Below are 20,264 nucleotides of genomic sequence, written 5' to 3'. Positions count from 1 at the left end.
GGCATGGGAGGAATTGCCCTGGCTCTTATGATTTCTTTATTACATATATTATGGACCAGAAGATATTGCTGAAGGCTAGATCAATGACTAAATACCCCAGATTCCTCCCCGGCCTCTTACCCCGGACCACCTACCCCACATTATCTGAAGTTTTTATCGTCCACTGCGCACAACATACCAGAGTGGCAATATATTGCATTAGACTATCTTAGAAGCTACTGATTCCTATTACACCCCACCTTTCGTATTCTGGTTGTGTCGGTGGAATCACCGACGAAGCCCCACAGGCCCCGCTGCGGTACCTAGTCCCGAGCCTAATCGCATACGTTAAAGACATGCTACGTCGGTAAAAACGCCGAAAAATGGACAGATAGAGTTTTCTTGCTCTGGGCCTTCTCCGATTTCACTCCCCAACATGCCCTGCAGCTGGTCTTAAAGGCCCTCGGCGCATGTGCCCCGCGGCGTCAACCACGTAGTCTCATCTCACAACAATGGCCCTGTGTGAACACAAGTGCTTCCGAGACCGGATCGCACAGCCAAGGCAATCGCGACGGGCGAAATACCGCTCCTGTGATAAGTGCAAACTCTGTAACCGTTGTTGGGGCAAACTGCTGTGCTTGCAGTGTCAACGCGGAGGAGACTCATGTCAAGACAACTAACCACATAGGAGGCTTGTGAAAGCGATGTGGAGACGTATTCTTTACTGAAAGTTTGACACAAGTACTTTCGCAACAGCGACATCGAGAGCGCCATTCAATCTAGTATCAAAGCTACTCATTATTGCTATGTGCATGTGTGGGAGAAATTCGAATTTACTCGATGCGGTGGATCATGCTAGTCTGCTGTGGTGCAATGTGAGAATGAATAGAGCGGTAGAAATAGTAGTCAAAGAGGAAGAGCGTAGATATTAGCATTTATTATCAAGGTCAACACTGCTATTTCTCTCAATGACATGGCCAACATTCTCCAGATCATTAACTTCGCTCGACTTGCTGCTTGACATTTCCTTTGATAGAGCGCTGATATCCACTTCTGCTACCGCTACTACAACCCTATATACATGGACAAGATGCTATGGACAAGGCTTTTTGCAAAAGAAGCTCTCTGGATCTGCTTTCGGCCAAGTATGTGCATTCAATGCAATGCGACGCCGGGGAATACTCTGATCCTCACTTTAATCGGGCCTATCCTGAGTCCAGCCATCGCCCCCCGCGTAGGTTAATCTTATTTATACGTTGGAGTACATGCTCAACCCGTACAACCCTTTCGCAATGCTCGAGAATATCCAGGTTAGCGCTACTTCTGCCAAGACAAAGTTTCTTCGATTAGGGGAGACGTTGAGATGATTTTATGTAAAACGGGTTCTCTATTGTATCCCACCTCCCAAAGCAATGTCACAATCATACAAACTTTGTTTCTATAACGGACAAATGACCAAGCACTCAGTGCTGCTCCATACTACAAAAGTCGAAGTCTTTGACCCAGAGATTTCTTTGATCCACAAGCTGGAGAATACGCGCACGCTGATCAAAAGTCAGTTTCTTAGGCCTGTTTGAGCGGGAATGCGTAGTATTATTAGTACGCGCAGGTTGAAGGGGAATCGTGGATTTCATTGTGGAAAGCGAGAGCCGTGAGTACAGATTCTTGATCTTTTTCGCACCCCGGCCGATAGAATGGAGCCCACAAAGGAGTGCACGTAGCTGAGGATCTCGCTCCTTTGCGCAGGGAGCGATATTAGCGAGTTGTTTAGAGCTGAGTAGCTTAAAAAGCACGACCGTCCACAATCTGAATCTAAGTAGTTAGATCAGGCAGTCAAGACAACTGGGTATATGGGGTCACATACGTAGCCTACTTCGGCAGGGTCCATGGATGAAGAAGCCTTGCTAGGAGCGGTGGGTCTAAGAAGCTTACTCCACACAAGTACGGGTCAAGCTGGCCTTTACTGCGTCTGGTATAGTGTGTACATGGGTCATGTGATCATCTGTTTAGCTGCATCAAACTCTGTCCTTTTATGGAATACTTGTACTCCAGACATTGAATACCGCATGTGCTTTTCAATCAGGGAAATGGCCAAATATACTTAGAACTGTTCTATATATATCTTGTTTATAAACTTTTTTAATTAACTTAAACGACTCGCGTCTAATATCTCTAATAGTACTCTATTTCTTCTACTTTCAACTTCTTATATTTATCTACTTCGTTGTATTTAGTAAAGTTGTCTCTCTTTATTAATCAATATAAATAGAGTAACTTGGTTATCTCTAGTATAATATTATACATTAGTACTGCGCGGGTATTAATCTTCTTACTAAACTATTATAACTAGAACCACTTATTTATTATATAAGTGGCCATATTCCTATACAAAACAGTAATTATAAGAGTAAGACTAATAGCGTTGCTAGCTATCTGATATATTATATTATATAGACCGTTGATATCCTATTTATTAATATCTTAGAAAACAAAACTAGCTTCCAGGCCCGTGAAGATTTACATCTTTTGGACACGGTGATTAGGTTTTTTAAAAAACATAATCCAAATTGTGAAACTGCCGTGCCTTGCTACGTCAGTTGGCTATACTACCAAGTTGCTCTTCGGGCTATTAACAATGCAGCTACTTCACAAAGCAGCGGTCTAGAAAACCCGGCTGGAGCCTTGGCTACAACCAATAATAATAATGGCTACTTAACCTTTCTATATCTTAATAATAATAACGTATTAGATATAGGTACAGTAACACTGGCATCAGGTTCGAATGGGTCCCTGAACCCTGTGTTGTACTCGTGAGGGATACAGCTTAGCTTCCTGCCTAAGCTTTGGCAGGATCCTTATCTAGCTATGTTGGACGACCATTTAGCCGAGCGTTCACCCAACGTTTAGGCGGGATGTACAACTGGCGTTTGATAAGTCCAAGGGAGTGATTAATCAATTAGGGAAACGTGAACATGGCGACATAACTAGAAGGACAAACCATAGATGCTATACCAGGCTCCAATAAAGGTCGAACAGTCGAATCCTTCGATCAGTTCGGCTCTGTAGTAATATTATACTAACACTATTATATTTCACTTTGACATAGATTCGCTTCCGATGAATATGATAATTCTTTTGACCGGCCAAATGCCATACTATGATACGCACGCAAACAGAACCTCACCTGGGAAACCAAAAGGTCACGGTCATTTAATTACATGGCGTAAAACCTGACCTGAGCTTCTTCATCAGCTAATTTATGGATCGTCATCGTCTGCATTTCTAGTGAACTGATTTGCTGAAGTGCTAGTCTGTACTCGAGCCGAGACCTGCGGGACCTAAATACACGCAAACCCACCAGCAGCTGTACAACTGAAGCTCACACCGTCCTGGAATCTGCCATGGCCAAGTAGGAAGGCAATACCGTTGTCCGGTCCACTATATTTGGGAATAACCCCATATCGCTGATTTGACTAGTGGTACATGTGCGTGGTATATCAAGCAGGTATGACTCACGGAAATAAGAAGGATCGAATGGCGGCTATCCTGATTGATAAATACTTTTCCGTACTATTGAATCTTAGAGATAGAGTATGTCATGTATGAATGTGTGGCTGTGGAGATAAGACAAGTGACTGATAGCAACCCGGAAAACCCAATAGATCCACTCTAACCATCCCCTTTTCTCTCCCCTCGGGGGTTAAGACACTACTCCAGGCTGCGTCTCTCTAGGTCCTTACTAGGCTCGGGCACCCGAGAGGCCCGGGGAGATTCGGGGGGATAAGCAGAACACTGGCAGTGTCGGTTCTTACATACACGCTCGTCTCAGGGCCGGAGTTAGCTGCACGCCCTCCTTTCCCGCGAGTATGACACCGTCGACACCTTGCGTCCATAATCAAGGTCTACAAGAAAACCCAAACAGCTAAACGAATTGGTAGAATGCAACAGGGACAATCTTTTTCGCCAAGAGAGTAACTCAGTATAGTTGAACCGAGCATGGCTACTGTTGTTTTTGTTACGGGTGCTAGTAAGGGCCAGTAATAGATCCCTATGGTACATAAGTTATACTCAAGCACTAATGTTGAATGAAGGTATTGGAAGGGAAGGGTGTCTCACTGCACTATCGATCCCTCATCTCGATAGGGCTTCTATTAAGCCGCGAGCTGGACCTCCACCGCATAGACCATTAGTCCAATGCGGTCTCTGCACACACTATCGAAGCCGAGATGGGTCGTCGGGTGTGGTGGTACTTGATAGTGACCGACTGGTATGTCTTTGGTAAACTGGTTCTCAAAGCAACTAGGGAATACTAATAGTTTGAGTCAGGCTGTTGGCCGTGAGGTATGGCGGTCCAGGCGAGGGCATGTACCAGGCCAACCCGCGTCAAATGATAGTGAAGAAGCCGCGCAACATCACGTAGACTTACTCGATGCCGGACTTCACCTAGACTCACCCATCTCCCAACCGACTGAGATGTCTTACTTCCTCCAACGGCTTCGTCTTGCAGAGATTCCGCGCGGCATCGTCGACCACACCCCTATGGCTGTGACGAGCGCAGGCGGGGCGAGTTACTACACTCATGTCACAGCCATAGATTTCGAGCTCGACCACATGATCCACGACATCCCATCCTTCTTCCACCTCGATACCTACAAGTGCAGCTCCGACTCAACAACAAGTGGCATCTTTATTCAAGCCTACTTACCCAGCTCGGTGATCCACACCCAGCGCTGTGAATTGTACCTCACGTATTCACGTATCTTACATCCGGACCGAACAACAACCTGGCCTACACGTCCTCACGAGACATGTCTCAAATCCGCGCGACAACTCATCCGCGCTGAAGCACAGCTCGAGCGCGCCCAGCACCCCTTCGTGCAGATGTGATTGCGCTCATCCACCATTCTGTATGGCGTCTTCATGGCGAGAATTGTGCTCCTGGCCGATGCGTGCGTCAACGGAACTGGCTCATTGCAAGATGAAATCCGTTATGGGGAGGTCGCCGAGGCCCTACGCATACTGGAGGATGCAAGAAGTCACTCGCTAGCTGCAGCGAACCTGCTCCAGTCGCTAATGCAGGTCTTGGAGAAGCATGGCGCTTAGTAGCAGATCTCACGGGTATCCGCACCGCTGCAACTGGGGGGAGCCTCTACTACTCGTACTCCTGCCACCAGTACAACCCCGGTTATGAGTGTTGCGACCGCGCAGATGTACCAGAGGCCCGATACACTGTCACTCTCGGGGACTCCTAACCCCGTGGACGCGAACAGAAGCGGCCCGCTGGGTGCTGTTCCGGACCAAACGCCTGTCACGACAGGTCAGTCGTCATATGGCAATCAGCTGGCTCAGAGTCTCGAGGAGCTAGTAGATAGTGATGGTTTCCAGTGGGATGATCTTTTTTCTGGTATGGATGGCTCTACATTTTTCTAATCCCAGATCGGCAGCTCTGTCATGCTATGAGATAACGGTGACTGTTCCAAACATAGAGTATAATTTGATTTGCCTATAATCTAAAGCATCTAAAATTATATCATTGATTGGTCTTCGCCTTGCGCTGATAGGGTGCTCGGTTTCTTAGTAAATAGTTTCTACTGAAGCAAACTATATATTTAATTCCGACTGGCATTAATATATTCTGAGAGTAACCATCTCTCACACGCCATGCTTCCCATTTCTTTTTTCTTCTTTCCCTGTTTCTATTTTGCTTTTCGTTTTCTTTCATATTTCTAGAACCCACTCTTCCCAAGCACGTTTACAATCCGACTCCGTTCCGAAGCCAAGCGCCGCTGTGCGTCTGAAATAGCACAAGTAGTCAAATTCCAACGGATCCAAATTGAACTCGTCGTGGTCGTCGTCGCTATTCTCTCCAATATTCTCCTCGACCTTCTCCGCGACACTCCAAATACAATCAATCGCCCACGTGAGCCAAATCGGCGGAGGTGGGAACTTGCGGAAATATTCAATCCATTGGGCTTCGCCCATTCCTTCTTTAGCGCTCCAGGCAGAATACATCATTAGATAAGATTCGCCGGAGCCGATACGCCAGGAAATCTCAAATGGGTGTATGTCTGGGAACGTGACGTATGGGGGAGGAACCGCTCCATGTTCGGCGACTAGTTTGTTGATTTCTTCCTCGTACGGTGCGTCATCGCTCATTCTAATGTCTTGTTAGCTCTCGCGGAAGCGCATTGCGATGCGCTGAGCTGGTACATGAATCTGCAGAGTCTTGAGCAGCTCTTCATAGTTTAAGCCGAATCTTTCTGGCGCGGTAATCGCCTGGTACGACCTATGTCGAGACGTACGTGGAAGTGCCAGGTGTGAATTAATTAAACGCCCGAAGCCTGGTTCTGGATCCTGGGAACCTAATGACTAATCGCATCAGCGCTTTCCTACTGGCTCACGCGAGACACACCGTGTAGGGTATAAGGCGTTGATGAGTGCCGCGGCTACTAGAAGATCAACGAGATCGATGGGAGAGTCAAAGCAGCATTCAAGTACAGCGAACCAATTATGCAAGCGAGCATTCTGGTGTCGGGTGCGATTATATACAGATAATTGACTAACTGCTATCTGGTTCGCTCACCCTGACTGTCTCGCACATTTCCATTGTAATACTGATGTGTTGCTGCCCGACTGTACATACAGGACTAGCAATTACTACATGCTACTTCTTGATATATTGGCCAGTACCTGGCAATAATCTTTATATATTACATTTGCGTTCGTATCAGGCGAAATAGAAGAGACTATTCATGTGCCTAAGGGTACTTTATACGGGCGACTTTCCTGTGGTCCTAACTAATAGGTGCCGCGACTGGCTTTCTTCATTTAAAGCGCTTCTTTGCATGTGGCATATTAGTAAAGGAGTTCTCCGGCGCTGTCATCAGTTCTTTAGCTCGAAGAATGGCCAAGGAACGGATGAAGTGGATGAAATGGCGTGGGATTAGTTCTATTCTGGGTGGCATACAGCTTTGGCATCTCAGAACGAAATGACGCTCTAGGGGCGCCTGGCCTAGGTTTGAACTTGAATATGGCGATCTGTATTTCGACTCGGCATGGTACATCAAGATATAATGGCTTGATCCGCATATGGAGATGAGCGTTATAGCATGGGTGGACAAGCACTTGGCTTTCGGCATGTGTCGAGTTACGTCGACCGTTGACTCACTGATTCCACCTTCGATTTTTATCTCCAGTCTTTAGAGATTTGCTCAGAGTGCAACCCTGACTGTAGGTTTTCAGGCTGGCACCGCCGCCAGACGGCGCCTGCCTCTGGGTTCGGTCCCATAAAATAACATCCCAGAGGGCGAACGACGTGCTGCAACACGATGTCGGCGCCTTGATCATACAACACTCCTATATTGTCTTCCATCCACGCAAAGCTTGGATAATAGGGCAGAGAAGCGTACTGGGTAACGTAGTCCCGATCATGATTCTGCAGGTTACACATGATCTTAAAGCCAAAATGCTTCGATCCCATATATAGCAACACTTGTGCATACAGGTTTGCCATGCGTATGGGAGGGTTTTGGTTCGCAGCCGAGTTCACTTCTATACTGCCGCCCTGGTCATCACCATCCTTCCGGCATTTGATGGAGAGAATCTTGGTGCTGGCGATGGTGCTGTTCCCGCCGGTCGAGAGCATACAGTAGCCCAGCTTCCTGGCTGGCGGCTGGGACGTCAACATGTTTCGCCACGACGCGCATTCTCGGAGATAAGGGTTGTTCTCCCGGGCCTTTGCATTGGCGTTAGGATCTTGTCCGTCGTGGTCGATGAAGTCGTTGTTGGCCATGCTCAGCTGGTACACAGGCATGGACTTGAAATTACTCATGCCGTTGTAACTGATGTCCTCGAAAAGATAGTCGTAGCAACCTTCGTCGGGTGCTAGACCCTGGATAGGGAACGGGCAGCCAATGTCGTCAACGGGGGTAAAGAAAGGCGGGAAGTGTTTCTCCAGCAGTGGGTTGACGACGGTATTTGTGTCCGATGCGTCCCGGTCGTCTTCGGGCAGCAGAAAAAGCGCCCGCTGCAGGCGTGGAGACTTTGTAATCAGGCTGTTCCATGCCCTACAGACTCGTATTGCCGAGACGAGGAGGGTTTGCATGTCAAGATGGAGGAGAATCTGCTCAAGCAGCTCGGATGTGCTGATTCGATGTATTCCTCTTGTCTCTGCTTTGGTGCGTTCCTTTCTGTCAAGCCGCAGGCAACCCTCTCTTGACCCGTCCGATTCCACGGGGCACGGTGTGCTTGGCATGTCGTCGTAAGACAGTTTTTTATGAGGTCAGTTAGGCGACGTGAGTGGCATTCGCGGTTTCGCTGGGGACGAGCTGGACATTAAACTAATGAATTGCCTGCCAGGCAACCAACGAACTATCTATGCCCATTGCCAAGCATACTAAATATGGCGACCTACCACTTTATTCCTACATCTATAACTAACGCCATACAAGATTCAATCAATCGTAATTATCTCTTTCCAGCTGCGAACATAAAGAACGTGGTACCATGGAAAGCTTCACACAGATTGCCATAATGTGGCCAGCCATATCCCACGTGGACCTCGCCCACTGCGTGCACAGTGCATTCACGAGGAATTCCCCTACCAGAAGCAGCTTTTTCGTATTATGGACCGTGAATCGGATTATGGTAACAGTGGCGTTTTGCCAACCTCGTATACGGCGAGTCTGCCTTGCGGCTTGGCGACGCTTATTCATTTGTTGGCTCCTCAACAGGCTCCCACTTAGGCTGCATTTAACAGTTCTATAGGTGCCCACCACGCGCAACAGGTTCATCCCCACATGGACAAAATACAATTATCACAAGATGCCTTTAATCGCCTGGCCCGGGCAGGCCTCCATGACAGCATAGTCGGCTGTCTCGTGGGGTCCGCCCTGGGCGACGCGGTCGGTCTCTACACCGAGTTCCTCTCCGGCGACATGTCGGCCGCCGCATATCCCGCGCGCAAGTTTGTGCTCTCCCCACAGTCGCAGGCGACTCCATTTCGCCGAGACTCGCACCGAGGACCGCATCGACCCGGCGAGTGGACCGACGATACGGACCACGCCATGCTACTGCTGCTCTCCTTCCTGCACACGGACCTCAAAACTCTCGACCCAACGGACTTTGCAGCCAGACTGCATGTCTGGGTGCAGTTTGGCTTTCTGCCGCTCGATACCCTGCCGCTGGGGCTGGGACGCGCGGTGGGTGCCATCGTGCGGACAAAGACCTATCTCGACGACCCGGAGGCGGCAGCCCGGCGGCACTGGACTAACTGTAAGTACAACGTGGCGCCCAATGGCAGCCTCATGAGAACGCATCCGCTGGGGCTGGTATGTCTCGACAGGAACTTGGACGAGACGTTTGACCTGGGAGCCGCCTTTTCGGTCGTGACGCACGTCGACCCGCGCTGTGTGGCCTCGTGCGCCATTGGCACGGCGCTCGTGCGCGGACTGGTGCTGCGAGAGATTCACACAGAGGCAGACATCGATTCCATGATCGGCGCGGCCATTCACTGGTATGCGAAGTACCGGGTTCGGGCGTTGCAAGAGCACCCGGAACGGCGAGACGAGCCAGACTTGGACGTTTCGGAGCTGCGCCGACACGCCAAGGTAGAGAGCCTCGACGATTTAGAGCTAGACGACAGTGGTAAGATTGGCTACGTATACAAGACTCTGGGCGCAGGCGTGCACCTCCTCCGTCTCGCCATGCGTGATACTGCAACCGGCATGCTCACATCACGGGCACTGGCGTTTGAGCCGCTCATCACAGACCTAATCATGCGAGGCGGCGACGCTGACACCAATGCCTGCTTTGCGGGCGCTCTGCTGGGCGCTTATTTGGGCTACGCTAATCTGCCGCTTAACTGGCGCAATGGGCTGCGACACGGCGAGTGGTTGCTGGGTAAGGCTGAGGGCCTGAGCCAGATGTTGGGCGTCGCGGATGGCGAGTATGTCGGGTCAGCAGATCGGGAGACGGCGCGGGACGGCGGGCGAGGTGGGATGCCTTCTGAGGCTGATATGGAGAGGAAGGTAATGGTGCTGCAGGCATGGATGGCGGAGCAAGAGCAAGAGGCCAAGCGGAGAGCCAGCAAACTGGAGGACAAGGGTTGGTTCAAGTGGAGGAAGTAGCCATGAGCATACACACCATTGTGGACATGTAGTCACAGAGTTTCGTTTGTTTACAATGGAAGAAGTCAAATAACTGGCCGACGCCTACCAAGATTCCAATCGCGTGGAGGATTCAGCTTTCAAGTGACTGTACTCTTCATCCGTAGAGCAAGGTTCAACAGGCTAATGGACTTCATAATTATCTCAAAAGCTATATTTAAATATATCTATGAGCAGAATACAAGTCCCCAATGTCGATTTAACTACACCCAGGGATGAATTCCTCTACGCTCCTCTGCGAACCCTCCCAAGATAGCCCCATATCCTTGACTAACTGTCCTAGCTTCGTGTTAAACCCACTGATCATGCCCTATTTCCTTGCAGAATGACCAAATCGTGGTGTCCCGCAGCCCTTGCACCAACCAGTCATTCAGTAACTGTGGAAACAAAGGCAGGTGTTCTTCTAGCGAGTTATCATGAGCAAGAAGAACTACCACGTTACCTGCAGCATCCAATTCTTGGATTTTAGCAACTGTATCGATAGCTTCAGCATAATCAGGGAAGAACTGCCCACGGGCCAGGTGGTAGAAGGGCTCATTGGGGCTCTTCCAAGATGCCAACTGCATCAGCAGATCTCCTGGACATCCGCCGCAACCCACTGGATCTCCCCCGGGTAGTGGCCGGGGAAGAGGAAGGTACTGCGACGGCCGCAACACGCCAGGGTGATGGCAGGCGTCAGCGCCCATGAAGACAAACGAGGGCGGATAGGCTGTCGTACGGGCGAGGGCACACATATGTCCCGCAGTATGGCCTGGAGCGTCTAGAAGGTAGAAGGAGCCATCACCAAAATAGTCAAAAGCGGCCAAGCGGCCGATCCGGAGGCCAGTGTTGTCAAAGTTTATTTCACGAATCTCGCGACCCACGGCGTCACTGTCCAGGACAGTGCCATCGGGACGGGACGGGTCGCCGGTGTGGTCGAAATGGTTGTGAGACCACACGATGGCCTCAATGTCAGAACTGCGATTGTCAACCCACTGGTGTCGCTGTCGAGCACTGATGCGACGTCCCTGTCGCATAAGGTAATCTCCGTGGTGGCTGTGAGGAGCCGCACGATCTGGGGCGCATAATTCTGCCAGTCGATTCGCACACCCAAGTCAAAAACAAGGTGGCGATCGCCATGCGAGAGGAGGAAGCAGTAGGAGGGCACGCGCGGTCCGTCACTAGGGATGGCTGGCTCGTAGAAGGCCCCGGGCTTCAGGTAAAGGTATGTATTACTATAGATCAAGTGAGTTAGGTGGATGTGTCGGGAGAAACATGGACCTGACTTACGTATCTATCACCCGGACGTCCACAGTCGAACAGGATGCCGGGATCTGATGGAAGGGTGGAGTTAACTGACGACAAGGCGGTGCAAAGTTCGACGAGTCCATTGTGGGACACGGGGTTATACTGCGGAACCGGTGGTGGTAGCACTTCTAAGGAAGAGCTTTGATAATGGCAATTCGTACTTATATTGAGAGGGGGGAAGGGTTATCAATAGTGTAGGGAGGGCCTTGACAGAATGTGTGGATATGGGCGATAGTACGCTATATATACACCTGTCGAAGCAACGCTTGCCACATCGAGGAAACAGAACCAGCTGAATACTTCGTGAACTAAGGCACTTTTGGTGGGCCTTGAAAACCAGCTTAGGTGGCAATTTCAGCTGATTTGAAAAGGATAGGGGGTAGGGCCCACACATATCATGCATACGCCGTGACCCTATTGTCAAACGAGAAAATACCAACAGTAGCAGGAACATAGACAACCAGAGTCGAATGTTTAAGTCTGGTTTGATTAACGGAACATCCCAATTTTAGACTGTTGGCCCCTTGATGAAAAGTAGTCTACTGAGTAGCAGGGTTGAGCACTCCAATTGTCTTCTAATTTTCCAAAAGATGCCCCGATATGACCCCAGTCGGATTAGAGAGCATTCTTAACACCTGGCAGGGCAGGGTATCTCTCGAGGTGTGTTTGTGAAGGCCTGGATTTTACTTTGGGGAGTTTCTCTTCCATGCTTATCTGGAAGTAGGTAGTAACATCTATCGCCTACATGTACTTGTAAGCATCAGCTGGCCCTTAGGTAGCCTGTTCGCCTGCTCTACTTTGGATCCGCCTTGTCCCGGTCTGATCCCTCCTTCCGTCTCGTAATATTGCAATAAAACCCGCGCTGCTTGAAGAAAAAGCCGTTCTCCACCGAAAACCTCTCCGGATCAATGATCTTCATCTATAGTATCCTATTAGCAACCACCTAATTCAACACCGGGTCAATATCCTCAATAAAGCGAGAACTCACGTCGTATTTTAACACCAAGAAGGGAACTAATCTTTTCAGTTCAAGTATCCCAATATACTTGCCAAGACAGACACGCCGTCCGGCATCAAACTGCCCCAGTTAGCTACTCAGCCATGAGTCGAATTAGTTAGCAAAGGGTTGACACTTACCGTAGGAACGCTCTGCTCGAGCCTCTTGCGCCCTTCCCCCTCAAGCCATCTCTCTGGCCTCCACTCCTCGACATCGGGCCCGAATGTTTCCGCGTGTCGATTTACCACGTAGGGGTTCCCACCAACTAAAGTTCCTTCAGGCAGATAGTGATTCAGGACTGTGACGCCGCCAGCAGGGACAACACGCCCGAGGACAAGTGCGAAGGGGGGGTGCAGACGGACAGCTTCTTGAATACAAGCATCGAGATAAGGGAGGTCGCAGACTTCGTTCCATTTCGGGTAGGGGAGGGTGAGATTCGCTGTTATGAGTTCACTGGATAGAGCTTGGAGAGTGGCGGGGTGGGTAAGAAGATTGTCTATTGAATTTAGAAATGTTGGTGTGCGGCATTGAGAGGTGTGATTGCGATAACTTGGACTCACTTATTGTATACCAGCGGAGTGGCTTAAACTGCATAGTTAAGCTAATTTCGTGTTCTAGACTGCGCCTTGCCCTCTGCCTAGCCTTGCTTTACCGCGCGGGCAATGTCTACACATCCGTCTCCACAGAACCGCCACCCGCTATTGGTGTCCACAGCAGTCTGTAAGGCTTTTACCTTTTGATAATGTGCCGCTACCTCCTGCTCTGTAAACCTGGATCTATTCACCATGCATATACAAAAGAGTTGAATAAGGATTGGTATCCTGGTGGTAAGGGAGCTCGTTAGTAACCGTAGCTGCAGGATTTGTGATCTAGGTTCAAAGAAAGGGTCAATAGCGTGGATAGCGTGACGGCTACTTACAGAACTGCTATAGAGCCACCAAGACAGACCAATGACATATCATACGTTTGGCTACGCGCACTGCGACACCGGTAGCGTCCACCGCTTTTGTTGTAGCATAGAGCGCCATGCCTTTCGTTTTTGAATCCAAGAGTCTTCAATAGTAATGTGATGCTGGTCGCCAGGGCAGCCAGGGTTAGGGTAAGCAGGGCGACAAACTGAACCAGCCATACTGTAGGTGGGCGTGGGTTGGTGGGTGAATGGGAATGCCTCAGCGATGGGAACACTGTAAGTATATGTGCACCAGCCTTGGAAAGCGAATCGATTAAGTTAGCCTTCCGGTCATTCATTCACATGGGGACCACCAATTATGGTTGTAGATATGAATCGCATGGTGATAGACCTACACAGAGCTCGTTGACAATGGCGAAGGGCACGAGGCCGGGGACAGATTTGGAGACCAGAATGGCCGTTGTGCTACCAAGCAAGATGAAGGACAAAAGCCAGCGCAGCATCCCCCAGTAGCTAATCAAAGTGTAGTAGTCAGATATTGAGTATCTATGACCAGATACACCTCCCGCTTCAGACTCTCCGGTACGGTTAACTCGATTGTCTCCGGAGCTGCATTTGCAGACATTCCCCGGTGTGTACTGTCCATGAGGGAATGTTGTTCTTCATTGCCTTCCTTGATGTTCATATTGAGTGACATTATAGGGGACAGGGAGGTTGGTTTGTTGGTGCTGTTCTGTCGGTACTCTGATCAAAGAGGCGCAGCAGGGCGTTGGGAGGCGGCCCTAGTAGCTGTCACAAGTAATGCCTTCCATAACTCCGGAATCGATACCATCCAACTAGCCATACTCCCATTAGGTGTAGAGCCTCTTCATCAGCTTTGAACTCCATCAGGTGGGGGATGCCATTTTACAATAACGGTGTGTTTGTTCGTCTGACGTTCTATTGTATCACCGCTAGAATGTGACAGGCGAGAAGGATTGCGCTACCTCAAAGAGGATACGAGACAACCATCTATACAAACCCTCTCAAATGAAGATCAGCATCAGTGGTTCCGCCATCGGGGCTAGTGCCGTGACAGAAGTTGGGTTTAACAAGGCAGTCTCCGCTTCCCCAAAAAACTTCACCGACAATAGCCATGGGTGTTCTTTCGCTCAACAAACCACAGCACTCCCGGGTTTACTTGACGAAGAAAGAAATGAGTATCCCCATAGCCCCTGTGATTAAATGCAACACAGTCGACACTTTTCAATTTAACACCGATGGGGGCAATTCCGAAACAAAGGGGTGATTCCGTTTACGAAGGTTAGAGCCCCTTCGTATTCGTATATGCGGAGACCGAACCAGCCCTAACCAGTCCGGATACAAGGGGGGTTGCCCTGTAATTCGCGCCTCATTCGACGTAGCCCAAGAGTACCCTGAAAGCTTTGCTTATTCCAAAGAATATCTTGTCTCCTTCGAGAAACTTGATCTTCACCAGGACTAGCCATTCTTGGTGGCAATACGAGCTGTGGTCGTCGTAATTGGCTAGTACCAAGTGCTGGTGTCCGATCAGTGGGGCTGGAAAAGTAACGTTGAACACGTATCTTAACTCAATCGACCAGCCATCCACCGCGAGATTTGCAGACGCGTACTGAGATCAGCGTCCAGCCAGACAGAACTTATGGCGATCATTCACTCCCATTGCTACGTTGGATGGGCCATAAATAGAGCCGATGAAGGGCTTGACAAAACAGTCTGCTCCACATTGTGCGGTGCACCTTCAATAGAATATAAATAAGATTCCTTCTATCGAACCCGAACTCCATTTGTTCTTTTGCCCTTCTTTTCCATTCACAGAATTGCGTCGGATTCAGACGGAAAGATGAAGTACTCTCTATTCCTCGCCATAGCAACATCGGTGGTTGCAGTGATGGCTCGTTGCGACGGCTCCTCACAGCCTGGGTGGGAGCAACATGGCTTCTGCGACAACGGCCAACCATGCCATGAGCGTTGCAAAGATGCGGGTTTCACATGTGGTGGCTGCGGTGGTGTATTTTGGAACCAGTGCTGGTGTTGCAACAACTCTTGTTAGTGACATCGCTGTCCGGCGAGGCACGTTGTTGCTGTCTTGGAATGAAACGTAAGTCTCTCTTTTGGAAATATTCGTCGTCTCCATCATGAGACTAATTACCTCGCCAACAGGATCAAGTGAGCAAAAATAGGCGAAGTGAACGTCAGAATCCATCTTCACAGCTCGGATCCGTCTGTGGTGTAGCTCTTCACAAGCCTAGCGGCCCCAGCAACCGCTATAAAGCACTGGAAAGAATAGTGACGAATTAAGAGCTTATAATTCTGTCCTCTCCTGTACTGAAGACTTCTGCTCTAGAAATGAGACCTACTTAATATGTACTGCTTACCAAACTCAACTGTCAAGGTCCTACGTTAATGTACTCATCTGAGACAAATGTATAGTTTGGTGCAAGCCTGTCCAAGAATGCCTTCATGATGAACGTAGCTGCTCTGGCACTAACGAATCTGAAGAACATTATAATCGCAATACCCCCAAAAGATAGTCACGGGACACGTTTTACTATACCTAAAAGAGGTGGAGACGGGTCTAAAGTGCCGCAAGCCAAGCTGACTATTTGGTCTCCCATTTGTGGAATATTCCTTACCAAGGCACCATGCGTGTCGGACTTGGCTACGAATGTAGGGAATGATCATGCGAAGAATTTGCTTCGGTACTGGATCACCCGAAGTTTATACCAGTTTATTGACTTGCTAGTCGAACATCTGGGGGTGCTGCATCCTTTAGTCCGGCTGCCAAACTGGCCATACCACTGTCAGTTCAAAGGGCGTGATTCAGGGCTTTCTCTGTCCAACACAATTAGAGTTAAATATAGAATATATTATTAATTCCAGTATTTTAAATTTACATAGATCTATTAGATAGCTATATTCTATCAAAGTTAATATAATCTGCTTAGAGTAATTATTACTAAAATCTCGTGTGGCAAAAGCTTTTAGATATAGAGAAATAGTATTAAAATTAAACTAGAGCATAGTCCACGCAAGGTTCAGAATAAATAAAAGAGAAATCTCTATAGATTTGATACCACTAATATTAATAATCTAACCTCTATCGACTCCACGCTTATAGGCTTATAACAGCTTCTTATATATCTTAGGCTATAGAGATTTAAATAATAGTTCCCTTAAATAAGATAAGAGGCGACTAATCAGATTGTTATTGTTTTATCATTTTCAGCTCTTAGATCTACTAATATAGTCGAAATAATAGTAAAGCTAAGAGCATGATTAGAAGAATAAGATAATTATTAGAGAACCAGAGGGTAACCTTACACCAATGCCACCAGATCTCTGTCACTTCTTCTCTGTAGGCAGTCTCTGGACATTACCCCAATTATCATCGGGGAATATCAATGTCACATCGTCTGGCAGGTTTCTTGAATCGTATTATAACACCTTATGACGTCCAGTCTGCATAGGTTGCGCAAATGCGAATGAAAGACAGTACATTCAAGTATAAATAACATTTTGTCTTGGTGTTCAAATTGGCCAACGTCAAGGGAATACTAATTAGCTGAAATCGTCTTAGTTCTGTAAGCATGTGCAATCATGTGTTAGGCAATAGAATAATATAAAAAAATCATATATGGCGGGTCCACTGTTGTAGTATCAATTGATTGGCGTCTTGCATAGTCTTCTTACTTCCAGTTGATGAGTGGAACCATCAACCGTTGAATCTGACACTAGGCTTCTAGATAAGTATTGCTTCTACAACAGAATTGAGGGTCGTAACACTTAACGAGGAAGGTAGTCAAATTGATCTTCAGTGGATATGACCCCCTGACTGGTTGTTGTAAGGGAACCCCGGGTCAAATATCCTGACATGGCATCTTCAAGCTTTGATGATCTTCATTCTAGTACCGATGATCTTCATTTCAGCTCCGATGGCCTTAATCGCTAAATTGATTGGAAGACTACGGAGACCGATAAACGCTAAGCAACCAAAGTACCGGTTGGGTAGGGTTTACTTGAGTTGTGATTTTAGCAATTAAAAAGAGTGACTAAATTACGCTTGAATAGAGGTGCCTACTCAAAAGATTCTGTTGACCTGAGAATACCTTACAAACTATTCGCCCATGATGTACGGACGAATGGGAAGATTTTTCGTTCCACAGATTCTTTGATGGATCTGCAATGTAATTAAATGTAGCCTCGTGTTTCCACTTTTGGTTCAATATACGGAATAATTTTGAAGCTCAGGCTTCCGGGCACAACTAGTGCCATGACTATCAGACTCCACATAAACCCTTACCAACCTTTGATTAGTTCAGTTAGTTGATCGACATTCTAAAATGAAAGAGTAAATAATAAATCATACAAAAGCCCCCACAGCTATTAAACTTAAAAGGTATATAATTCAACACAAAAAGGGGTCCAGCCCGTACAAAACATCCAACAAACTCCTCATCGCAAGATATTCTCCGACATCTTCAGGGTTTATTCGACTTCAAGGCACCTTGGTAACGCATTGGTTAAAGCCTTATGCCCATAGCCCCTTCTGCCTACATTCAATGAGCTTATTCTTTATGAACTGAACAACCTGATCGCCAAAATGAAGTCCCCAGTCAGCTTTGTTGCGATTATGCTATTTTGTATCTCTGGAGCTCGAGCTTCATTCACCGATGCAGACAAGGTATGTTTGACATGCAAATCAGAACCAAACTGTGGATATATTCCTAATATGGATAGCAACGGGCTGTTTCCCTTCATAACAACCGTAAGTGCGAAACTACATTATGTTGAATGATATTCTCCATTAACTATGGATACTCAAGACCGATCTTCCGTGACGCCAAGCGCTAGTAACATGAAGCCCATCGAGTGGGATGAAGGTCTCGCCACAGCTGCCCAGCAATTAGCCGATAGCTGCAAATTCGAGCATAATCGTGCCGGGCAAAACTTATATGAGGGCAGTGATCCAGCGGATCTTGTGAAACAGGCAATAGATGCGTGGCATAATGAACATAAAGACTATAATTACGATAGCAATACATGCGGGCCCAATGCGATCTGTGGACATTACACTCAAGTAAGTGATATACACCATAAGATTCACTGTATGGCATTGGAAGTAGCTTATGAATCTTTTAAAACTAGGTTGTTTGGGCGGATTCTTCCAAAGTCGGTATGGCTGTATCCTCGAGGAAGTGTGAAAGTGGCATGTATATTGTAGTTGCCAACTATGACCCTGTTGGCAACTATGCTGGGGAAAAGCCTTACAAGCAGCAGTGATGAACCTTCACAGTGTGGTGATGGATGGAATCAAGGCAAGGATGATCTATGTCATAATGCACGGTGAGAAATAGGGGCATTCTTGGACAAGCCCAGGTCATCGTGGGAGGGGCGGCTTTTGAATCTACTACATTTGCGTTTTTGAAGCACAATCGGGGATCCAATACCCTCTGGTTAAAGCGGGGAGGGAGCTTCTGACAAACGATGAACCCTAACACATCAAACTTGATGAGATAATCTACTAGGTTGGATTAGAAATAAATCTATCTTATATGCATTCTATTAATTAATAGAAATAAAGTATTAAAATTTTTTTAATAGAGATAAGATTATTACTAAAGTATAAATATTACTATAAAATTTATAATTCATAATAGTATAGTATTTAAAAAAGAAATTTACTTACTATTTAAAATATCTAAAATATTGTTTTTTTCTAAATTATATCTTTATTTTTAAGCTTTACTTTAATTATATTAAACATAAAAAAAAGGTTTATTATAAATATTATAGTAAAATTAAAAAAAGACTTAGTTAAAAAAAGAAGATATTTAATTTAAAACTATTTTTTTAATTAAATTTTATTATATTTAAATATTTTAAATTAGGGTCAACATAAGTTGTATTTAAAAAACTATAAATATTTTTTAATACTATAAATTTTTAAATCTTTAGTATTTTAATTAATTAAAATATAAATAGATTTTATAAATAAAAAAATATTTTTTTTAATATATTTATAATCTAGATATTATTAGATATGTTCTATTTACTTTAAAAAAATAGATCTTTTTTTAAATTACTTTAATTTAATCTTCTTATTAAATAGCACTATTTTTAGTTTTTTAAAAATATTTATTTAAACTACGCTAAATTATATATATAATATAAAAAATTTAGAAAATTAAAAGATTTAATAAATACTATAATTAAAAATAGTTTTGAATATTTAATATTAAAATATTATTATTAAATAATTATTAATAATATATAATCTAAAATATTATAATTAACTAGAATTTAAATTATAGTTTTATTAATATTTTTATTCGTATAGAAACTATGGATATATTTAAATTTAAAAAAGCTTTATAATAATTTTAATTATAATTAATAAAATAGAGAGATCCAGTAATCTAAGATTATTAATAATTAAAAACTTTTAAAAAATCTCTATAAAATCTTTTTTTAGTTATTCTAGATTATTATATGAAAATAGTATTAAATAATTTATATAAATAGAATTATAGATTTAATAAATAATTATTAAATAATCTTTATTATATAATAAAATTAAAAATATTTAATAATTTAAAAAAATAAATATATAATTAAAATAAATCTTAGACTAGTATTAAAAAAATAGTTTTTAAAAGATTATATATTTAATATACTTAGCTAAATAAATCATAAAATTAATTATTTAATTATAAAGAACTAAATTCCTATAATAATATTATTTAAAACATTTTAATTGATATATTATTTATTTAATAAATTAATTAATCTTAAAGTTAGCTTTTCTTAAATATAATCTAATTTTAAAATATACTATTATAAATAAAAATTTAAAATGGTAATATTTTAGATAGTTAATAGTATTAAAATACATTTTCAAAAATCT

The 20,264-nt window shown here is 45.4% G+C and overlaps 10 protein-coding genes across 10 annotated transcripts; 6 read left to right on the top strand and 4 right to left on the bottom strand.

Annotated features, from left to right (window-relative positions):
- Positions 1-3,975: 3,975 nt before the first annotated feature.
- F9C07_14 (uncharacterized protein) lies at positions 3,976-4,866 on the top strand (the record flags this gene model as incomplete). Its single annotated transcript, XM_041289103.1, has 3 exons — positions 3,976-4,006; positions 4,071-4,246; positions 4,306-4,866. 3 exons carry the CDS (start codon positions 3,976-3,978, stop codon positions 4,864-4,866), a joined length of 768 nt encoding a protein of 255 aa, XP_041141819.1.
- Positions 4,867-4,899: 33 nt separating this feature from the next.
- On the top strand, positions 4,900-5,409 carry F9C07_2226913 (uncharacterized protein; the record flags this gene model as incomplete). The annotated part of the gene is made up of 2 exons (XM_041284444.1): positions 4,900-5,081; positions 5,154-5,409. 2 exons carry the CDS (start codon positions 4,900-4,902, stop codon positions 5,407-5,409), a joined length of 438 nt encoding a protein of 145 aa, XP_041141820.1.
- Positions 5,410-5,697: 288 nt separating this feature from the next.
- F9C07_12 (uncharacterized protein) lies at positions 5,698-6,135 on the bottom strand (the record flags this gene model as incomplete). The annotated part of the gene is made up of 1 exon (XM_041289124.2): positions 5,698-6,135. One exon carries the CDS (start codon positions 6,133-6,135, stop codon positions 5,698-5,700), a length of 438 nt encoding a protein of 145 aa, XP_041141821.2.
- Positions 6,136-6,391: 256 nt separating this feature from the next.
- On the bottom strand, positions 6,392-8,425 carry F9C07_2133688 (uncharacterized protein). Its single transcript, XM_071509126.1, has 2 exons — positions 6,626-8,425; positions 6,392-6,553 (listed from the first exon to the last, which is right to left on the bottom strand). Exon 1 carries the CDS (start codon positions 8,231-8,233, stop codon positions 7,166-7,168), a length of 1,068 nt encoding a protein of 355 aa, XP_071365371.1. The 5' UTR covers positions 8,234-8,425; the 3' UTR covers positions 6,392-6,553; positions 6,626-7,165.
- F9C07_1000080 (uncharacterized protein) lies at positions 6,691-7,046 on the top strand. The gene has a single exon (XM_071507317.1). It carries the CDS (start codon positions 6,732-6,734, stop codon positions 6,924-6,926), a length of 195 nt encoding a protein of 64 aa, XP_071365372.1. The 5' UTR covers positions 6,691-6,731; the 3' UTR covers positions 6,927-7,046.
- A 289-nt stretch (positions 8,426-8,714) lies between the features above and the next one.
- Positions 8,715-10,317, top strand: F9C07_2278516 (putative ADP-ribosylglycohydrolase). The gene has a single exon (XM_041284445.2). The coding sequence runs from the start codon at positions 8,778-8,780 to the stop codon at positions 10,104-10,106; it is 1,329 nt and encodes a 442-aa protein (XP_041141822.1). The 5' UTR covers positions 8,715-8,777; the 3' UTR covers positions 10,107-10,317.
- A 118-nt stretch (positions 10,318-10,435) lies between these two features.
- Positions 10,436-11,515, bottom strand: F9C07_2059323 (beta-lactamase-like protein; the record flags this gene model as incomplete). Its single annotated transcript, XM_071508628.1, has 3 exons — positions 10,436-11,128; positions 11,197-11,359; positions 11,415-11,515. The coding sequence occupies 3 exons, from the start codon at positions 11,513-11,515 to the stop codon at positions 10,436-10,438; spliced, it is 957 nt and encodes a 318-aa protein (XP_071365370.1).
- A 540-nt stretch (positions 11,516-12,055) lies between these two features.
- F9C07_1000086 (cytochrome P450) lies at positions 12,056-13,162 on the bottom strand. Its single transcript, XM_071507318.1, has 4 exons — positions 12,990-13,162; positions 12,570-12,925; positions 12,421-12,510; positions 12,056-12,351 (listed from the first exon to the last, which is right to left on the bottom strand). Exons 1-4 carry the CDS (start codon positions 13,021-13,023, stop codon positions 12,226-12,228), a joined length of 606 nt encoding a protein of 201 aa, XP_071365369.1. The 5' UTR covers positions 13,024-13,162; the 3' UTR covers positions 12,056-12,225.
- Positions 13,163-15,291: 2,129 nt separating this feature from the next.
- On the top strand, positions 15,292-15,530 carry F9C07_2226907 (uncharacterized protein; the record flags this gene model as incomplete). The annotated part of the gene is made up of 2 exons (XM_071509789.1): positions 15,292-15,458; positions 15,521-15,530. 2 exons carry the CDS (start codon positions 15,292-15,294, stop codon positions 15,528-15,530), a joined length of 177 nt encoding a protein of 58 aa, XP_071365368.1.
- A 2,430-nt stretch (positions 15,531-17,960) lies between these two features.
- F9C07_2208230 (CAP domain-containing protein) lies at positions 17,961-18,880 on the top strand (the record flags this gene model as incomplete). Its single annotated transcript, XM_041289104.2, has 4 exons — positions 17,961-18,041; positions 18,098-18,125; positions 18,184-18,437; positions 18,506-18,880. The coding sequence occupies 4 exons, from the start codon at positions 17,961-17,963 to the stop codon at positions 18,638-18,640; spliced, it is 498 nt and encodes a 165-aa protein (XP_041141825.1). The 3' UTR covers positions 18,641-18,880.
- Between the last annotated feature and the right edge of the window lie 1,384 nt (positions 18,881-20,264).

The sequence above is a fragment of the Aspergillus flavus genome, chromosome 1 (assembly GCF_009017415.1).
Source record: "Aspergillus flavus chromosome 1, complete sequence".
In the NCBI taxonomy this organism is placed as follows: Eukaryota; Fungi; Ascomycota; class Eurotiomycetes; order Eurotiales; family Aspergillaceae; genus Aspergillus; species Aspergillus flavus.
This window is presented reverse-complemented; position numbering and strand designations above follow the sequence as displayed.

Excerpts from the sequence above, each read along its gene's own strand:
- F9C07_1000080 (XM_071507317.1), top strand. The coding sequence starts at position 6,732 with ATGTGCCTAAGGGTACTTTATACGGGCGACTTTCCTGTGGTCCTAACT.
- F9C07_2133688 (XM_071509126.1), bottom strand. The coding sequence starts at position 8,233 with ATGCCAAGCACACCGTGCCCCGTGGAATCGGACGGGTCAAGAGAGGGT.
- F9C07_2278516 (XM_041284445.2), top strand. The coding sequence starts at position 8,778 with ATGGACAAAATACAATTATCACAAGATGCCTTTAATCGCCTGGCCCGG.
- F9C07_1000086 (XM_071507318.1), bottom strand. The coding sequence starts at position 13,023 with ATGCAGTTTAAGCCACTCCGCTGGTATACAATAA. Across the intron at positions 12,511-12,569 it reads TCGAGCAGAGCGTTCCTACG|TTTGATGCCGGACGGCGTGT; the intron begins GTAAGTGTCAAC and ends TAACTGGGGCAG. Across the intron at positions 12,352-12,420 it reads TCTTGGTGTTAAAATACGAC|ATGAAGATCATTGATCCGGA; the intron begins GTGAGTTCTCGC and ends AGGATACTATAG.